Below are 18,814 nucleotides of genomic sequence, written 5' to 3'. Positions count from 1 at the left end.
ACCTCAGTGATGATAGAGATATTGTTTGTATTACCTGTGTTATGATCTTCTGCAGTAGGGTAGTATCTCTTCTCTCAGGTTCTCTGGCCTCAGATTGAAAACTACACCGTTTAAAAAAAATATTAGATCTCTCAGAATATACATGCCTCATAGTTGAAACAACTGGTTTTTTTATATAGATGGGCAGAGATTTTCAAAGCCACCTACAAGATCTAGACACTTGATTCCCATCAATTTTAAAGGGTATTGGGCATTCAAAACCTTTAGACATCTTTGAAAATCTTTGCTATAGCTTCTACTCTCTTAATGAAACTAAGAGTCAATTTTCAATGATGGCAATATTTAAGGTAATAAAATCATATCCAGATCATCCAAATTAATCTGCTGACTGCATAGCAAAATACTCAGAATAATTGTCTGGGATTGGGAGTGGAGATTACCCAAAAAATTAATATAAAATGCAATGGAGCCATTATGTAACCTACACACAGCAAGTCAATGTTTCAAATATGAAACATAGTAAATTACTACAACTGCAGTCTTCTGAATTCCAAAATACATGGAACAAAATAAGCAAAGACCAATCACCTCCAAGTATAGGGTAGAGTACAGGAGATGCTTGCACTGCTACTGCCTGTGTTTTTAATAAAATGAGGGCTTGAGTGTCCAGTTTGGCCAATATACCACCCTTTGTGAGCATGAAATTAACTGAAATATGTCACAAACTTCAACTGCTAAGGAAAAAAGAATTAAAAATAGAAAGTAACTGACATTCTCAAAAAGGTTTATGAAAGACTTGTGGTAAGAAGCATAAATCAAATGATATTGGGAATCTTAATCTTTGTTTAAATGATCAGACTCAATCAGCAGTGGTTTATGTATTAGAACAAAAGATATTTAATTACAAATGTCTTAATAGAACTATTTAAAATAGCCAAACTTTATCTTTTTCATCTGCTGCAAAAAGGCATATAGAAGAAAGGGGCACAGGTACTTATTTTAAATATACATTAAAATGCCTATTCTCCTCTAGGTATCAATGGAAATTTCATCTAAGTGATCTACCTGTCTATAAAAAGGGACAATCTTTCCCGAATTTTAATGTCTAAAGGTATTTTGGCATTTTATCTGTGATGAAGTATATTTGCCATTAGACCATATTATTTTAGTCACAATCTATATCAAAAGGAAGAGATGACATTAACAGAGGTAAAGGAGGGAGAAAAGCTCACAGTTTCTTGCAAATGTTTTGTTCGATCATTTCATTACATCCCCAGGCAAGCCCTGGTTCCAGATCTGGAACCCTACTTGAATAACCTAGGAAGTTGACAGACGCTGAGCCCTTCCTACTTCAATATTCCCAAGATTTTGGAAAACAATTCTCCTGCTTTAGATTCAAGTGGTTTCAGGGGTGCTGCACTTGCCACTTGCAATCCAATAGTATGGATTTCAGTCCTGATGCTACGGGGTGCTGAGCCACCTGAGCTCCTATTGACTTCAGTGGGAATGGAGCCCATTCAGCATCTTGCATATTGGCCCCACAGTGATTATAGTCTATCCACTATTTCCTCAAAAAATGCACAGAACCTCTCTCATTTAAAGGTGCTCAGAGACTATGCTGATGGACATGGTAAAAACCCTAGGTAGGATAGATAGCTCAGACGAGAGAGGAGTATTAGGGATGCAGGCACTGAGGCGACTAAGGTCCCTAAGCCTATAAGAAATCTACTTTAGAAGGAAAAATCTAACAACAAAAATTCAGCCTATGTGAATATTTTATACAAAATAAAATTGCCTTCTCCTGCATTAACATGTCTACTGCTCCAAGCAGTAGCATGGTGCAAGAAAAAGCAATTTTATCTTGTATAAAATGTTCACACAAACTGTATCTTAAAATATTTCAACTAAAAATAGAATCACATATCTAAAAAAAGAGGCATTAAGAGATATATTCAAGGGGGAAAAGGCATTCTGGGTGAGATTTCAAAAAGGGATGGGGAGTCAATTAGGGAGGCACCACAGTACTCTCTATATAGACTACAGGAGCTGCAGAGGGAAGGCTCATGTGTAAAACTGTGAGAGAACACAGAAAGAAAGCCAGGGTAAAAAACAGCAAGAGCAGGGAGGAGAACAGATACATGAGGAATGAGTGTCCGCTTTCTTGTACCTTGTGTTGGCATTGACATCAGTGCAAAGTGCATGTAAAATACTACCATTTGGATCTGGTAGCATCTGAAATCCAGAATGCATAGCTGTAAATAGTGACACAAATTAAAAGGGAGTAGAGAATCATGTCCACAGTCTGTGATACAGACTGGAGCAGGTCTTTGGAGGGTTCTTTAACACAAGAGACCAAATTCTGCTCTAATTTACACTAGCAATAAATCTGGAAGAATTGTAGTGATTTCAATTAAATTACGCTGGATTTGCACCTGTATAGATGGGAGAAGACATCAATGCCGTATGTAGCTTTATGAAGATCCTGACATGATTAACACTTAAATAACTCTATTTTAAAATTATATTTTAGTCTCTTACCTGCTCAAGTCAGTTTGTGTTTCTGCTTCCACCTGCTGCTTGGGGGGGTCCTTTCTTTTTATTTTAGCAGGAGTGTAATATCTATACTGTGACAGGAAGGATTTAGCATCTGATTTTAAGGTGCGTGGAGTGAATGGTTGATGGCTGACAGTAAAGTGGTCAGAGTGCCTATCTAGGAGATCCCCGCTGTACACTTTGGATTCAGTATCCTGATGCTTGTGAGAAGGACTGATGTTCACAACACTTTCAGCAGAAGAACTGTATGAAACTCCAGAGTATTTTCTTTGTGAACTTGAAGCACTGACACTTGAATTAGAGATGGACGCATTAGATGTTTTCCGAGTATCTTTTCTAGCACATTTTGCAGGGTTGGGAAGATCCAGGCCTTGCCTGTCTGAAGACAATAATGATCTAGACAAATAATTCTGTGCATTTTGTGCATGAGGAGATAGCTGGTCATTGGTTTCTGCTTCAAGTGAACTCTAGAAAAACACAAATGATAATGTTCTGTGAAATGATTGCTTAACTGGTTTCTTTTCAAGAGATTACATGGAGTACATCTAAAGTATGAGGCATAGGAAGAGTGTCAAAGAGCAACAATTTATCTCAGAAAATCAGTGTGAACAATTGGTTTGACCCAAAATAAAGGAAATAGTTAAATATGAAATAATTATAAATTATGAAACTGAACAAAATTTAACAAATTACACTTATTAATATAGTAAAATGTCTGTACACTTCTACTCTGAACAGTGTCAGGGTAAAAACTGCACATCCTTATTCAATAGATTAAAGCCCACAGGGAGCCTGAGACAAAAGTATAGTAATCTTTACTACTATTAGCACTGCAGAACCAACACAGACAGGTAGGGAATAGTGAGTTCAATTCTACTCTTTCTTGTGCATAAAAAACAGAACTGTCTTCAGAATTTCAATCATTTACACCAGTGCAAAAAGCCACTGAAGACAATGATATTGTACAGGTGTAACTGAAGGCCTGGACTGATTTGCAGAACACCTTCATTGCCAAGGATGATGTGTAAGAAAGAAAATCCCTAGCGTAACTCTCAGATCCCAGGTTGAAGTTTGCAGGACTGCCACTAAGAAAGAACATCTGTCTCTGCAGCTCAGGCTGTGGTTTTAACCAAATTGGAGGTGTTTTCTATAAAGATTTTGCATTTCAATAAAGTCAAATGTGTTGGCAAGAAACACCAATGGTGGAATTTTAATCACCTCCAAACAGTGAAGGATTTTAAAGCTCAAAGGTTGTAGGTTGGATACTAACAATTAAATGTGATGCCTTACGATCAGAACATCCATCCAAACGCTGAGGTGCCATATTACATATAGCCTTTGTATAGACTAGAAACTGGACTAGACATGTCCAACCTCTTCAGTCTGAGGGCCAACCATATTTCAAAAAAGTCTAAGGACCACAATCAATGCTTTGGTACTGGTTCTCTGACCTATTCAGCTCCCTCTGTGCTGTACAGAAAGAGAAAGATGAGTAGAAACTACCCACAATTCCCCTGCATGGTATTCCCACACCAGGGGGTATCCTCTCGCAGGTATGTTGCTGGCATAGCCTGCTTCTATTCCCCTCTCCTCATTGTTCCTTGCTGGATTCCTGCTATCCTCAGATGGTGTATTATCCCCAAGGTGACCATTACCAGGTGGTGCAACTTAGAGCCATTTGGGAGCTGCTCTAACTTGGGCTGGGGCACAGAATTAAGGAGCCATAATTGGTTGTTGGTTCTCAGCTTCTCCATTTTATCCCCTCTCCTGGGTTGCCTTAGGTGGCTGCCCAGGTGAGAGGAGCCGTTTTTTGATAGACGCTGCTGTAGGCTCTGGCAGAACCAGTCTTGTTCCTGTCCTGCTCTCCATTGGCCTTCCTTGGCCCAGCAGGGAAAATGGAAAGGGAGCAACCGGAGCTACTCTCTTTTGTCTCCGTGTTATGCAACAGGCAGCCAGCGGGGGCAGCTCATAAGCAGCTGCAGCAGGGAAGGAACAGAAGCTGTTCAGTGCACTCCTAGATTACATTTGATTTGCTCTGGGGCTCCAAGGGAAGCAGTGGGAGGCAGTTGGGGAGATAATATCTCTGTGGCATCCCCTAAAGCAGTGGTTCTCAAAGCCGGTCCGCCGTTTGCTCAGGGAAAGCCCCTGGCAGGCCGGGCCGGTTTGTTTACCTGCTGCGTCCGCAGGTTCTGCCCGTTGTGGCTCCCACTGTCTCCAGGCCAATGAGGGCTGCGGGAAGGGTGGCCAGCACATCACTCGGCCCGTGCTGCTTCCCACAGCCCCCATTGGCCTGGAGCAGTGAACCGCGGCCAGTGGGAGTCGCGATCGGCCGAACCTGCAGACACGGCAGGTAAACAAACTGGCCTGGCCCACCAGGGGCTTTCCCTGAACAAGCAGCAGACCGGCTTTGAGACCCACTGGCCTAAAGTGATGGGGTTTATTCAAACAATTCAGCTTAAAAATATATTTCAATTCATAAGCAAATACAAGTTTTCTTCCTTATACAGTCACCTTCAAAGGCCACAATTTAAGGCCTTACAGGCCACTAGCTGAACTCCGGTGTACTAGACACAAACTCAGGATGACGAATGGTGCTGGGTAAAATGAGATGTAACAGTGCAGAGATGGGTAAACTCTTTCTGTTGCACTGGGATAAGACTAAATACATTGTTTACCCAACCTGCTCCACCAAAGGGCAGGCAGTAAAAATTTGAGTTTCAGGTTGGACATGAAGGATAGAAGGATAGAAAAACTGCTAGTGACTCTGCTAACTGGCAAGAGTTATTTCTAACAGTTTATTAACTCCAAGGCCAAGCTGCAGCTAGGAAACTGACTCAGAAGCTTACAGACAACCACCACTTGTCAAAAATTTAAATATAGAACAATCTGCAATCGGTTAAGTATAAACTATGTGAGAGAGGAGGGCACAACACATACTATATCTACTAAAACTGTTCACTAGGATAGTCTTGAGAGAAAAACATCTCATTTGCATGTAGGTCCATGGGAAAAGCCACAAGGATATGGTGTTAGTCTAGCACATCTCATTATCATACTGTATAAACTATATAATGCAGCACTCAATCTAAAAGAGCAACTTAGAAAACCTGCCAGTTTAGTTCACTTTAAACTGATGAGGCTTCTTAAAATAAGGGATTCATTATTTGTTACACTCAATGGGCCAGCCTGCCTAGCATTCATATAATCAAATGTAAATACAGAAAAGGGGTTTCTGAAGGGCAGAATTTAATTCATTAGGATAATTAGTTACCAGATTTCTTGTGAACTTGAAGTTTAGGTTCAGACAGGTGGAAGTAGAAACCTTTCATATGATCTATATTCAACATATTAATTAGGAATAGGTAGATCAGAAGACACTGGTATATGACTAAAGATGAGGAAGTATATACAGTACTTTACAAGCGATAAAAGAAGGGAGCCAAGGCAGTTGAATTTATGAATAAAATACACTCAGGAATGTGTATGAGTTTAAAATTATCTTAAACATCTAGCTCCTTATACAGATTAATTAAAAATAATATGCAATTCAGTCCATCAGCAGGCTTTCATACAAATGATTACAGATTATCACGTGACAAAGCCTTGATTCTAAGTAATGTCCTACTCACAAATGCCACATGATTAAGGCCACATTTTAGTCACGGGCATTTTTTGTAAAAGTCATGGACAGGTCACAGGCAATAAACAAAAATTCACGGCCCGTGACCTGTCTTGTACTATATACCCCTGACTAAATCTTAGGGGGGCCTCCTGGGGGTGCTGGGGGTGGTGGTCCGGGGGATGCCGCAGGTGCTCCGGGGGGAGCAGCCCAGGACCCCTGCTTGTGCTCGGCGGTGAGGGTTGCGGGGCTGGCAGGCTCCCTACCTGGCTCCGCGTGGCTCCCCAGATGTGGCAACACATCCCTCCCTCAGCTTCTAGGCAGAGGTGCACCCAGGCAGCTCTGCACACTGCCTCTAACCCCACGCGCCAGCTCTGCAGCTGCCAAAGCCCTAACTATTTCTAAAAGTTCCCAACAGTACATTTTTTGCTCTCTTATGTGCACCTAAGCAATGATGGTTTTTCTGAGTTCCAGGAGATGTGCCTTTTTGCTGTATAAATGATGTCGCACTATTTTCTAATAACTGTGCTATTAACTCCTGTGTCACCAATAGCCCATTTTTGCACTCTCAGAACTCCAAGGTGTTTTAAACTAAAATTTCAGGTGACAAACATGCTTTTTGTGGTATTTTGTGGTAATAGCTTTAAAACAAACAAAGAAAACCTCTCTCTAGAAAGACCATCAAAAATAAATCACAGTACACATTGCTCACATATAACATGATATTTCCCTTTGCCTTCATTACACTTTTCTCCAAATTTAATACAAACGTTACTTTTCTAGTGAGAACAACCATTTGAGATATGTTTACATGCTAATAACTAGAGCAAACAGCTTATATATTTACAGTTAGTAGGGATGCAATGCATCCTTCTTTGTGGTGTTTCACATGAACCAACTTAATTGTGCTATAGTAGTAAAATTAAGTGCTGAACTGGTAACTTGCAGTAACAATGCCAAACAAATGCCTGTGTTAGCAAGCAGTATAATAAAGTTTACTACATGATTGTTTGGATATAAAATAATTGCAGCTATAGTTTGGTGCTATGGAAGACAGATAAGACTGGAATGTTTCAGAATCCACCTATATGAATGTTTTGGAGAGCAAATTCCAAACCCTCTAGTATTTACATAAACAACAACTTTGTTTTTGTTGTGCAATGTATATTTGGTGCTCTTATTTTTTAAAATAGCTTAAGGAGTTGCAGCATAAATCAAACTTTAGAAGCACTTGGTACAATATTTGCAATACTCGCACAGCAACAAGAACCTTGTGGACTTTAGAGGGTTTCCTTTAATGAGATTATTTAGGCATTTTGAAAGCTATACTATCAAAATACAGAAGCTGCAATTTTGTATCATTTTGAACGTCTAGTTCTTTTAGCTTGCGACAATCTGAGTTGTCATAGCTACTTACAGATGCCTATGACAAGCAGGGGTGCTGGAACAATTTGTATAGTGAGGGTGCTGAGAGCCATTGAACCAAACTGTAAACCCTGTATATAATGAAAATCACTTAAAGGCAGAGGGTGCGGCAGCATCCCTAGTTCCAGCACTTATGATGGCAGGTCTGACTTGTGCATGACATATCTGAAGAGTAGTTTGCTTGAATAGAGCAGAAAATAAGATCTCGTCTGGTAAATATTAGTATTTTATATAATCTGTGCTCCCATCACCCCTTGTACATACTATCAGTCCATCTAATTACACTCTGATATTTACTTAATGAATGAATAAAATGAGGGAGCAAATTCACACAAACCTGTTTCTGTCATTCAGGGATGGTCAGACTAGAGCCTTAGGGATCTAATTTGTTTACAAGCTGATATTTTAACATTCATAATTTTTCTCATTTTACAAAATACCCTGTAGTGTTGGTATTCATATATATAGTAATATTTTTGACAGTAATCTATTATGCAATTTTCAGATTGTATAGTGTGATATATTCCTGTCTTCAACAAGTAGACATAGGTTAAATTTGTTAACTAGAGATATAACTAAATGTATATGTGAAAATGTATGAATTTGGATTTCTAGCATAAAAAATGTAGTTGACACCATGCAGCCATGAAGGAATTTTCCATTTGTATTTAAGTGGTTGCAATATAAGTATGGGTTTTTATTTTAATACTTTAAATGGTATTTTTGGTTTCCTTAGGAGTTAATTTATTTAATACAGAAAATACTAATTTGAGTATAACATATCTTGAGAATGTTAATAGCAATGTAACAATAAATATTTAGGACAAGACATCTGACTAGGCAATTATAGCTATAAATGCATGCACAGTGCATCTGAAATTAACAATATAGATAAAAACTTAATACCATTTCCTAATACGTATTTCATATGCACAAACAGCTTTCCATATGGTCATAGCTGTCATTTTACAGCTAGATTTTGTGAAATTCAGCAAAGCACATACTACATATTAAGAGCTATCAGCCAGTTTTGTGTGCCATCTCTCTTTTGAAAAAAACCCTGCAACAATAATTGAAAATGGGAAATGTGTTGGACCTGATTCTTTCCTCATTTACATGGCTTTTACACACCGGTGTAATTTCACTGACTTCAATATATTTTCATCCTCTAATAACTTAAGTGGTTGAAGGGATTTATTCTCCAGAAGAAAGAACCGCAGGAATGATGCTGGCATCCAGGTTTGGTTTTTGGCATGGCTGATATCTTGAAAATTTCCTCATCTCAGAACTTGTCAGTCAGAAGCACCCACTAGCAGGGTTGTCTGAGGATCAGCTAAGAAATACCTAGCCTTGCTTGATTCACAGATTTGTCTCATGGTAGGATCAGCCCAGCTATGCATCCTTTATAAAATGAGCTCCAGTTTGATGCCTGTGGGTTTTTTAGATGAGGGCTTACAAACCAAAGTCTGTTCTGCCTTGGCATCAAAGATGCCATGGCACTTGTCACAAGGGCAAGGATTTCTAATGGGATAAAACCTCCCCACCCTTGCTCCCAGTGTTGTATACTACGCTACTGTGCTATCTTCCTGGTTGCTGCTATCTACCCTGGGGATGGTTGCATTTCAGTGGTGCTCTGCGTAGATGGATCGTAGAGTACTTTGGGAGCCTTTTGGAGAAAGGCACCATATAAGTTGTTGTTATGAATGTCATCTGCAGGTGAAATTGAAAGAAGTCAGCACTCCTGAGAGCTTTGGCTGACTTTTAAATGGAGAAACTGATAAGATTTGTAGAAAACCACAAACTAAACCTGCAAGAAAAATGCTATTCCTCTGGGATTTCTCTCTGCTGGAATGGTATTTGGATTCTAATCCACGGCTGCTTTAGAAAAGAAAAGTCACAGGCTTAGGTGTTAATATAACCTTCAGATCCAGGGAGTGGATTTGTCAAACTCAAAAACTGCTATCAAATAACCCTGATTGTACAAAACAAGCCATAAAGCTTCCTGTGTGTTGACGCTCTGCGTAACTACCGTGCAACAACAGTGTGACTCTAGAAACCTTAGAAATGCTGAAATATGCAATTTAACACTACATTTTATTGAACAGAGGGAAACCTTTACACCACCTAGGTGAAGATACACAATGTTACTTTTAGAAACATTAAATTCCATGAAAATTAATAAACCGCTCTGCCCTCCCCAGCTCCTGTCTCCATATACCCTTTTCTGTTGCAGGAAAGTCAATTAAAGTATTTAAAGTAACTGCACTTAAAAAGAAGTAAATGTGCCTCACGCATTGCGCAGAATGGATGGACAAGGGGGAAGAATTAAGATTGTGCGGACAACCACAAATCTTTCAAATCCTAACATTTAAGTGCTTGACTTTTCAACCTAACTTTCATTTACTTAACGAAGTTTTTTTGCATGTACATATACAATTTTAAGTTGAGTACCTCTTTCTACCCAGGTACTTATATTGTGCTCATCACCATAGTGTCTGAATACCTTTCACTCATATGTGCCAGCAATCATTAATGTGTTGCTATGGGGACTGGAGAAGGGGAAATGTTAAGAAATGCATTTGTATAATATTTATAAATACAATGAGGGACTTTTAAAAGGAAACATTTAATTTATCATAGTATTAGGCTCAATCCTGAGCTGTGCTGAGTATGAGGAGAAGTAAAGGTGGCTCTACTCCATATTTATGCTTCCCCTGATCCTTGGCCAACTATGGGACAAAACAGCCCCCAGTGTAATTCAGAGCAGCAAAAGGGTGATCTAAGTCGTGCTGACTACAGCAAGATTTAAAGGACATCTCTGACACATGAAAAGTCAGGCATGTATTCCAGTCCACGCCCTTTGCCAGGTTACCACACTTATCTCCTTTTCTAAGTATAGGGAAATGATTGTAGTATTTCAGACACCTGTGTGTGCCAGCTCTTGGTAAATGGGGTCTTAGCATGTAATACTGTGATGAGGCATTTTTATCATCGTGAGCTAAATGCTTCCTTTTTAAGCGCACTCACTCTTGTAAAAAATAAGATAAGAAATTTGCATGAAGTAACTTCAGAAGTAACAGTTCTGAAACATATTAGTGTAGTAGCTTTTGAGAAACAAAACAGAATAATATACTGTTATAACTGAAGCAATTACAACTAAAGAACTTACTGTATTAATGAATTTAAGTCCTATGCTTAGTTAATTTTTAGTTAAAGTTACACAAAAACAATGCAGCAGTGGGCCATTCTGGTGCAACAAATACTGTATGCATTCACTAACCTGGTTACTCAGTGTATATAACAGGACAAGCTGAATAGATCATTTGAGGTATTGCAAGGTGCTTATCAAGTACAGTAATATTCCACTTGTGCTATGCATCTTTTTAGCACCCGGTGGTGTTCCACATTGCACCAGTATTTCTTACATTTTGATATTTAAATTGATTACCATCATGCCCCATAAGCATCTTGTGACTCAATATTCAAGATTTTGCAGTGGTACTAAAAGCAGAAAATTTAAGATCAGCAGTTTCCCCAGGAATTGGGGACAGCACCAACAGCAGTACAATTATATTGCCTGGTAATAATTCTGTGTTCTATCATATCTTTTAATAGGCATCTGTAGAAGTCGTCTTATGGTTACTAGTTACTTATGTATTCTTATGGCTAAAAAAATACAACCTGAGAAGTTAAGTGACCCTTAGGATGTATTAGGAGTGATCCAATAGATCAACTGGAATAAAACTCTCTAGGTACATCAATAAACATAGTAAAATCAATATACTGTCAGGTAAAAGAAATAATATTTAAATATTGCTTTGGTTTTGGTACAGTTGTGGAAAACGAGTCACACCATCTGTTTGGTTCAAACAGTCTGAGGTCCTTTTTATTTGAATACAAGCATGCAGGGAGAGGGAAACACAGATGGTCACATGCAGGTGCCCCCCGCCCCGGTCTCTCTCTGCCCTGCCCCTATAATACCAGTCTTTATATATATAGTTTTTTATCATTCAAGTCAAATGATACATTTCCATAATTTTTATCACTCAAGATTTGTTACTAAAGCCTTATAAGGAGCCAAAGTAAACAGTATCATAATTAGCACTGTGCTGATGCACTTCGTTATTATCAAGATCTGTGGTTTGCTTGTGGCAGCGTTTTGTCTAGGGGCTTTTGCAGGTTTGGGGGGGTTGCATATAATGGGCAGCTAGGGACTTCAGCTAGGCTAGAGGTTGGCCTAATTAGTGATCTGGGTCAAAATACCACAGCCCAGCATATGCAAATGCTCTTAGCTTAAGCTAAGTCTTACAGGAAGCAGGCCTGTAGGCTTCTTGCGTTACTGCTCTTGCCTATGCTGCATATAGTGCATAGATCTTGTCAGAGTGGGATGGGGTCAGGCCAACAATACTTTCCCCCAGAGTACAGATATATGAAAGCCCAATTAACTACCACTCTCGCTTTCTAGCAGGAGCCCCTCCTGCAGGAACATATTCACTTCTTACTAATGCACTGGTACTTCGATTCACATGCTGATGAAAAATATTTTGTAAATCTTTAAGCAAGCTTTTCCATATTATGATCTAATGTCTGTCATCAGGTCCACGGCTCAGCTGAAAAGCTGTTAATAGCTGTATTTTTTGTTTTGAATCATGCAGAGAAGGAATTCATGGGAATCTCCTAGTGCCAAGTTTTATCTTTTGGGACATCTGCTTCCTGTCTATGTGGAGATTAAAAGATCTCCAGAAAAGGGCCCCAAATAGGTGACATTAAGTATTGTCCAATGTTACCTAAACAGGCAAGTCTGCCACGACCACTTCTAAAATATATTATGATTGCCTATTCATAACTGGAAATCTTCACTCAAACATGCAGTTGGTTGACTCACACACAAATGCTGGCAAGACTGAGATGTTCTTGTTGACAATCATTCTGCAGTCTCCATTCATGTGAGTCAAACATTGATGAAGAGGTACCTACAAGTAATTAGTAGTACTAAGTGACACATACTACTTGAGAGAGCTCTTCTTTAGGGGAGAGGTTAAAACACTGACAAGAAATTACAATGCTCTGACATTCCTAGGTCAAAGCACACACTTAAGACACTTAAAAAAAATATAAACTCAGATCCTGTATTTGATGGGGTGTATAGACCCCACAAAGATGTTGAAGGTGACAGAGAGGCATGGGAGGCAGGGTTAGCTGTGCCCTTCTGGCCTTGTCAATCACATATGATAGGCAGGAGGCCTTTAAAAGGGAGGAAACTGCAGTCAGCAAGGGTGGGAAGGGAAGGAGCGGGACTGCCAAGCAGGAGACTGCTGGCATGATCCCAGGAGCCACAGGGAGAACTTCCATCCAGGAGATCTTCATCCTAACCATATGGGGTGTGCAGTGAACTCCCAGGGAGAGGTTTAAGGAGACCCACAAGGAGTAGGGGCCCCTTGAAGAAGTTAGGAACTAGGGCCAGTGCTGGAGCCAACCAGTGCAAGTAACTGGGTGTGGTCAGGTTTTCCCACCATCTGGGAGACAAACCTAAGGGGACTCCTTTACACCATAAATAAAGTATAATAGGGACTGTGTGTTAGTAACTGTTGCTCAGGATTTTCAGGTAGGAACCTAAGAACAAGAGAGAGATTTAGAAAATAACAGTGAGAGAGGAAAAAATAATGGTGACTAAAAGATGGGATCTCACATCTTTAATTTGCCATATCCCTCCCTTTTTCTAATACAGGTCTGTGCATTCATCCATACCCAAAAGTCTTGTATAAAATTTCAAATATTATTACCCGGCACTCTAATAAAGTCATTACTCAAATTGTCTGCTATAAAATACAGCCATGCAGAAAGAAACCAGCTAATGATCAGTTTTATATATTAGCTGGAAATGTACTGTATTTCTGTGCATGCTTTAAATACAGAATAAATTCTAAAGATATCAAGCATTCTGTGCTGAAGTCAATACAGTGAAAATAATGTATTTTTCCTTAGGTAAAGTTGTCAAAAGCTTTTGTTGCTGGTTAATGCAATTCCGTCCCATACTAGTGAATAACACTTACTAGAGTAATATACTTTATTTCAGCAATTTATTTCTCTTTTTCTTGGAAGAATATTCAATATATCTGATGAAGCTCTTGCTAACAAAATTCAACTTATGAATATAGATAGCAAAGTCTTCACTTATTTCCATTGTTTCGATGGCTTAAGTAGCATATTGGAAATCAGCAAATTCACTTTCTAGTAATAGCAATTGTGTGAACATGTAACTAATGGAATATCTACCCAAATTAGAAATTTTGTGGCATAGGGAAATAAAAGAATCTTCAATTTGCTGCATATGTATAAAATTGAACAGATTTAGCAGCACATATTTCCAAACCTCTGCATAGATATTTATGATAGTTACATTTGTATATATTTTGTACACAGTACAACAGTAACGTAGTAACACAGAAACACCACACAAAAATTACCTTTCTTGGTGAAGATAACCTGTAACTGGTTAATCATCAAAAACCTCACATGGTTTTATTTTGGTGACATCTGCCTAACTTGTTACTGAAAGTGTGGAATGTAATTGGCAGATGCAAATAGGAAAATCTTACTTTTTCTGCAAAAGTGCTATTATCCATTCTATAAATATTTCATTTTCTATATTAACAACACTGAGGGCTCTGAATCCAAATCTCTAACCATTATTCTCGTGAAGCAGTGCTTAACCCTGTGAGAATAGTCTACCACGCAGTTCCTCCCATCACCTAAATCCTGCATGCTAGCGACACTCAGAGGATGGTGTTCAGCTGTCTGAGTGGTTGTGCAGGGGTGCCACTCCTGGGTGCTGAAGAACTGGTCTCAGCTCCAGTCTATGCAGGCCTGGTGCAGAAGGCCAATTCAGGGGTGGGGTGAGATGAGACCCAAGGGTGAGCCAGGGGAGGGGCTATGGATCTGCATTTATGCTGCTCCATTGCCCCCAGTGCTCTGTTAGGGTTGCCAGGCGTCTGGTTTTTGACCAGAATGTCTGTCAAAAAGGGACCCTGGTGGGGCCACTAAAGCTCCAGCTGGCCACAATGGCTGGCTCCGCGTGGCTCCCAGAAGCGGCTGCCATGTCCTGCCAGCTCCTAGGCTCAGGGGTGGCCAGGGACGCTCCATATGCTGCCAATGGGAATCACAGCTAATGGGAGCTGCAGGGGTGGTGCCTGCAGATGGGGGCAGTGCATAGATCCCCCCCTGGCTGCCTCTGTGCCTAGGTTGAGGGACACGGCAGCCACTTCCAGGAGCAGCCTGAGATAAGTGCCGCCTGGAGCCCGCACCCCAAGCCCCTTCCCGTGCCCCAATCCCCTGCCCCAGCCCTGAGCCCCCCCTCCCATGCTCAAATTCCCTCCTGGAGCCCGCACACCCTCCCACACCTCAACCCCCAGCCCCGAGCTCCCTCCCACACTCCGAACCCCTTGGTCCCAGCCCAGAGCCCCCTCTTTCACCCCAAACCCCTCATATCTGGCCCCATCCCAGAGCCCATACCCCCAGCCGGAGCCCTCAGCCCTGCCCCCCGTCTACCTGCCCCAGCCCTGAGCTCCCTCCCGCACCCAAACTGTCTCCTTGAGCCCGCACCCTACACTCCCTCCCACACCCCAACCCCCTTCCCCAGCTCTCAGCCCCCTCCCACTCTCTGAACCCCTTAGCCTCAGCCCAGACCCCCTTCCTGCACCCCAAACCCCTCATACCTGGTCCCATCGCAGAGCCCGTACCCACAGCCAGAACCCTCAGACCCCCCATCCCCCCGCCCCAGCCTGGAGCCCCCTCCTGCACCCTGAACCCCTCATTTTTGGCCAAACCCTGGAGCCTGCACCCCCAACCCAGTACCCATACCGTCTCCCAAACCTCAACCTCCTGTCCCAACCAGGTGTCCCCTCCCGCACCCTGAACCCCTCATTTCTGGCCCTACCCCAGAGCATGCACCCCAGCCCAGAGCCTGTACACCCCACACACCGCAACCCCCTAACCAGCCCAGAGCCCCCTCCCAGACTCTGAACCTCTCAGCCCCACCCCCAGCCCAAAGCTGTCTCCTACACCCCTTCATCCCCGTCCCACCCCAGAGCCTGCATCCCCAGCCAGAGTCCTCAACCCCCTGCCCCAGTCCAGTGAAAATGAGCAAGGCAGTGAGGGTGGGAGAAAGCGAGCAACTGAGGGAGGGGGGATGGAGTGAGTGGGGGCGGGGCCTCTGAGAAGGGGCGGGGCCTCTGAGAAGGGCAGGGCAAGGGTGTTTGGTTTTCTGCAATCAGAAAATTGGCAACCCTATGCTCTGTATAACTGACAAAGAGAAGCCAGGGCTGTTATTCCATCCCACAGACTGGAATGGCAGCTGGGGCGGGGCAGGGGCAAGGGTGCTGTACAATAGCCCTCTGGCCTTGGTGTGTGTGTGAATTTCAACTCTTTAACCTCTGCCTTCAAGGTTTACCCTAAGAAAGAAGGCATTGGGGTGAGGCAGAAGGCCTATTTGGAAAATGCAAGAAAATGACAGCTCAAGAGAAAGCTTGGAGCTAAGGCTTATCTTCATTTTCTTAGAAACACAGGAAAAACCCAAATACTAATAAAAGGGAACAGGGGAGATTTGGGTTGTATGTGTGTTGAGAGCAGCATGGGGACTCTGCTTATTTACACTAACGTTTAAACACAAAGGGCCAAATCCTGAGGTCTTTACTCAGTTTTTATTCAGTCTGAACTTCTTTGGACTCCTGACCAAGGAGCGAGCATGGAGTGAATAAAAACAGAATAAGGACTTTGAAATCTTGGCCCATAATAATTAACTGTTAAATCTTGGTAATTTTGTATGTATAAAAGGAAATATCTACAATTTGAAATAAAATTAAAATATTTACCTTTACAAAAGTGGATGACAGTGGCCTCCTGCTTCCTCTGGAGCTGGCCTGTGAGGCATTTTTTGCTGAGCTCATCTCCTTCTCACACCTGGCAATTTCCTTCTTGAGTTTCTCTCTCCGTTGCTGGTCTGCAACTTAAGAAAGAAAGAACCAAATAAAATTAGTGAGATTTTAAAGGAATGTTACTGAGTCCTTCTCTCTAAATGCATTACCTTGTGTGGCCTTTCATTCAGTCCGAAAAGTAAACTGTTGTCATGTGTTCCAGTTTGAACATACTGTAATCATGAAAAATAACTCCTATTGTCAAAACAGAATATTAAAAATTATGTTGCTTTCTTTAGGGTTAGAAATTTTGAGTTCTACAACTACAAAAAAATACAGTGGAATTGGAAGACCAAGTTCAGCAACATGAGATTCTACTTGAAAATCCGTAACACTGTTCCCATCCATACAGCCTAAGAACCCTTCCAATTTTGATCCTGCTGAACAACAGTATTGACATTTTTGGTGAAAAACAACATCATTTGTAAATGGTAAATCTCGCTAAATTTATATGTACAAAGGGAATTGCAGGACTCAAAAAACTTGGGGTCAAACTCTGGAAAAAAGTAAAAAAGTCCCCAAAATGGGCATACAAATAGTACTGCAAAAGCAGCAAATTATGTCAAGAGCATGAATAGTCTAGGTAGGGTCTGTGTGGATGGGCCATTGCTGGATCAGATAAGCTACTGAACCTTGGCCCAAATGCTTCTCGAGACCAGAAGATTGGCAAAGTATCTATGCCATCCAGATTTGGGGGAGGGAAGGGAAGGAGCCATGGCCTGCTGCTGCAATATGGCCCTTTGCTCTTAATGTTACAAAGCTTTTCATGTGTATTCTAGCTGCATAGTGGAGTGTCAAAAATTCTGAAAGCTAGTGATTCACAAAGCTGCATGCCCCAGTGGAGGCAGCCTGAACCAAAAACACCAACACACTAATTTCCAAATGTCAATAAAGAGGCCCTACAGAAGATACAGATACCTGTAAAATGCATGCAAATGGGACCCAATTTTACCCTTAGCCCCATGGGCACAACTCTCGACTTCATTTGAGTTCAATGCATTTCTCCACTGCATGAACAGTCTGCTTGAAGCAACCCAGAAGACCACCAATTAAACCAATTTCTGCCTTATCTAGCCCATACTTAATTTAGCTCATATTCTGCTAGGCCCCAATCCTATAAAGACTTAACTTTACGCAAGAGTAATCTTGTGACCTTAGTGGGATCAGCACTTTGGTGATGTTCTCAGCTTTTGCAGAAGAACGACAGGAATCTGAGGGCCAGAACTCAGGTCTTAGAGGGTCTTAATTCATCTTTAAAAAGTATTCTTCTGTATGTATTAATCCTACAGATGGTTGTTAATGACTTGGAGAAACAAATATGTATTAGTTTTATTAAACATTTCAGTTCTCCACAAACCCAGGCACTGGTGTTTTTCAGATGTAATGTTCTTGTTCTCATTCCTCAGCCAAATGCCCTTTTCTGTTTCTTTTAATTCTTACAATTGACATGGAAGATGCAAAGCAATTGCTTCAACAGCCGCTAATTGCTGCAGCCTTTTCTGTTAGAGTGCTTTATGTTATACATTAACCTTTATTAGTGAAAATCCATCCTGTGAAGAATGTAAGCAGCTTGATGCTAAATACTACTAAAGTTACATTAAATTAATTAAAAAACTATGTTCATCTTTGCTACACTAAATTCTCATTACATGGCTACTCTAATTTATTGAAGTTGCCGATCGCATGGGTCCTAACTCACAGTAGGTGCACCTGAAAAATAACTAAAGGTCTTAAGAACCCAGACCAGCAGAAGCAGACAGCCTTTGTGTGCCTGATCCAAATAATGTAGGGTATATCTACACTACAAACTTAAGTTGACCTATATTAGGTTGATTTACAGCCACTGCAGTAATTACTGTGGTGGTGCATGTCCACACTACCCTCCTTGGGTTGGTGGTGTGTGTCCTCACCAAGAGCGCTTCCACTGAGCTAACGGGCAGTGTGGGGAGCTGAGAGCATGGTCTCTCCGCTTCGCTAGTAGCTCCCTAACAGTAGTCTGGCTGCCCCTCCCATGCTCTGCTGGGAGGTGGGAAAGCCACCTGGGGCTTCTTGCCCCCCCCCATACCTGCCAGACGCTGTGTTGCCCTAACTACACCGATACAAGCCCTACACCTCTCATGGAGGTGGAGTTATTATGTCCGTGTAGTAGGGCACTTACATCAGTGGGAGAAAGATTGTAGTGTAAATACTGACATATTAGGTCAACATTAGCTGTCTTATGTTGACCTAACTGTGTAGTGTAGAC

The 18,814-nt window shown here is 41.3% G+C and overlaps 1 protein-coding gene across 3 annotated transcripts in view; it reads right to left on the bottom strand.

The window, feature by feature from the left end:
• Nucleotides 1-18,814, bottom strand: part of SPATA7 (spermatogenesis associated 7) — an 85,514-nt gene that overhangs the window by 20,661 nt on the left and 46,039 nt on the right. For all 3 annotated transcript variants that reach the window (XM_043516068.1, XM_038407995.2, XM_038407997.2), the window contains exons 5-7: nt 16,468-16,601; nt 2,539-3,020; nt 35-101 (exon numbers count right to left, since the gene is read on the bottom strand). In XM_043516068.1, coding sequence (XP_043372003.1) covers nt 35-101; nt 2,539-3,020; nt 16,468-16,601 — 683 coding nt within the window. The remainder of the gene's footprint in view (nt 1-34; nt 102-2,538; nt 3,021-16,467; nt 16,602-18,814) is intronic.

The sequence above is a fragment of the Dermochelys coriacea genome, chromosome 6 (genome assembly GCF_009764565.3).
Source record: "Dermochelys coriacea isolate rDerCor1 chromosome 6, rDerCor1.pri.v4, whole genome shotgun sequence".
NCBI classification, from domain to species: domain Eukaryota; kingdom Metazoa; phylum Chordata; order Testudines; family Dermochelyidae; genus Dermochelys; species Dermochelys coriacea.
Note: the sequence above shows the minus strand (reverse complement) of the source record. Positions and strands in the feature narration are given on the sequence as shown.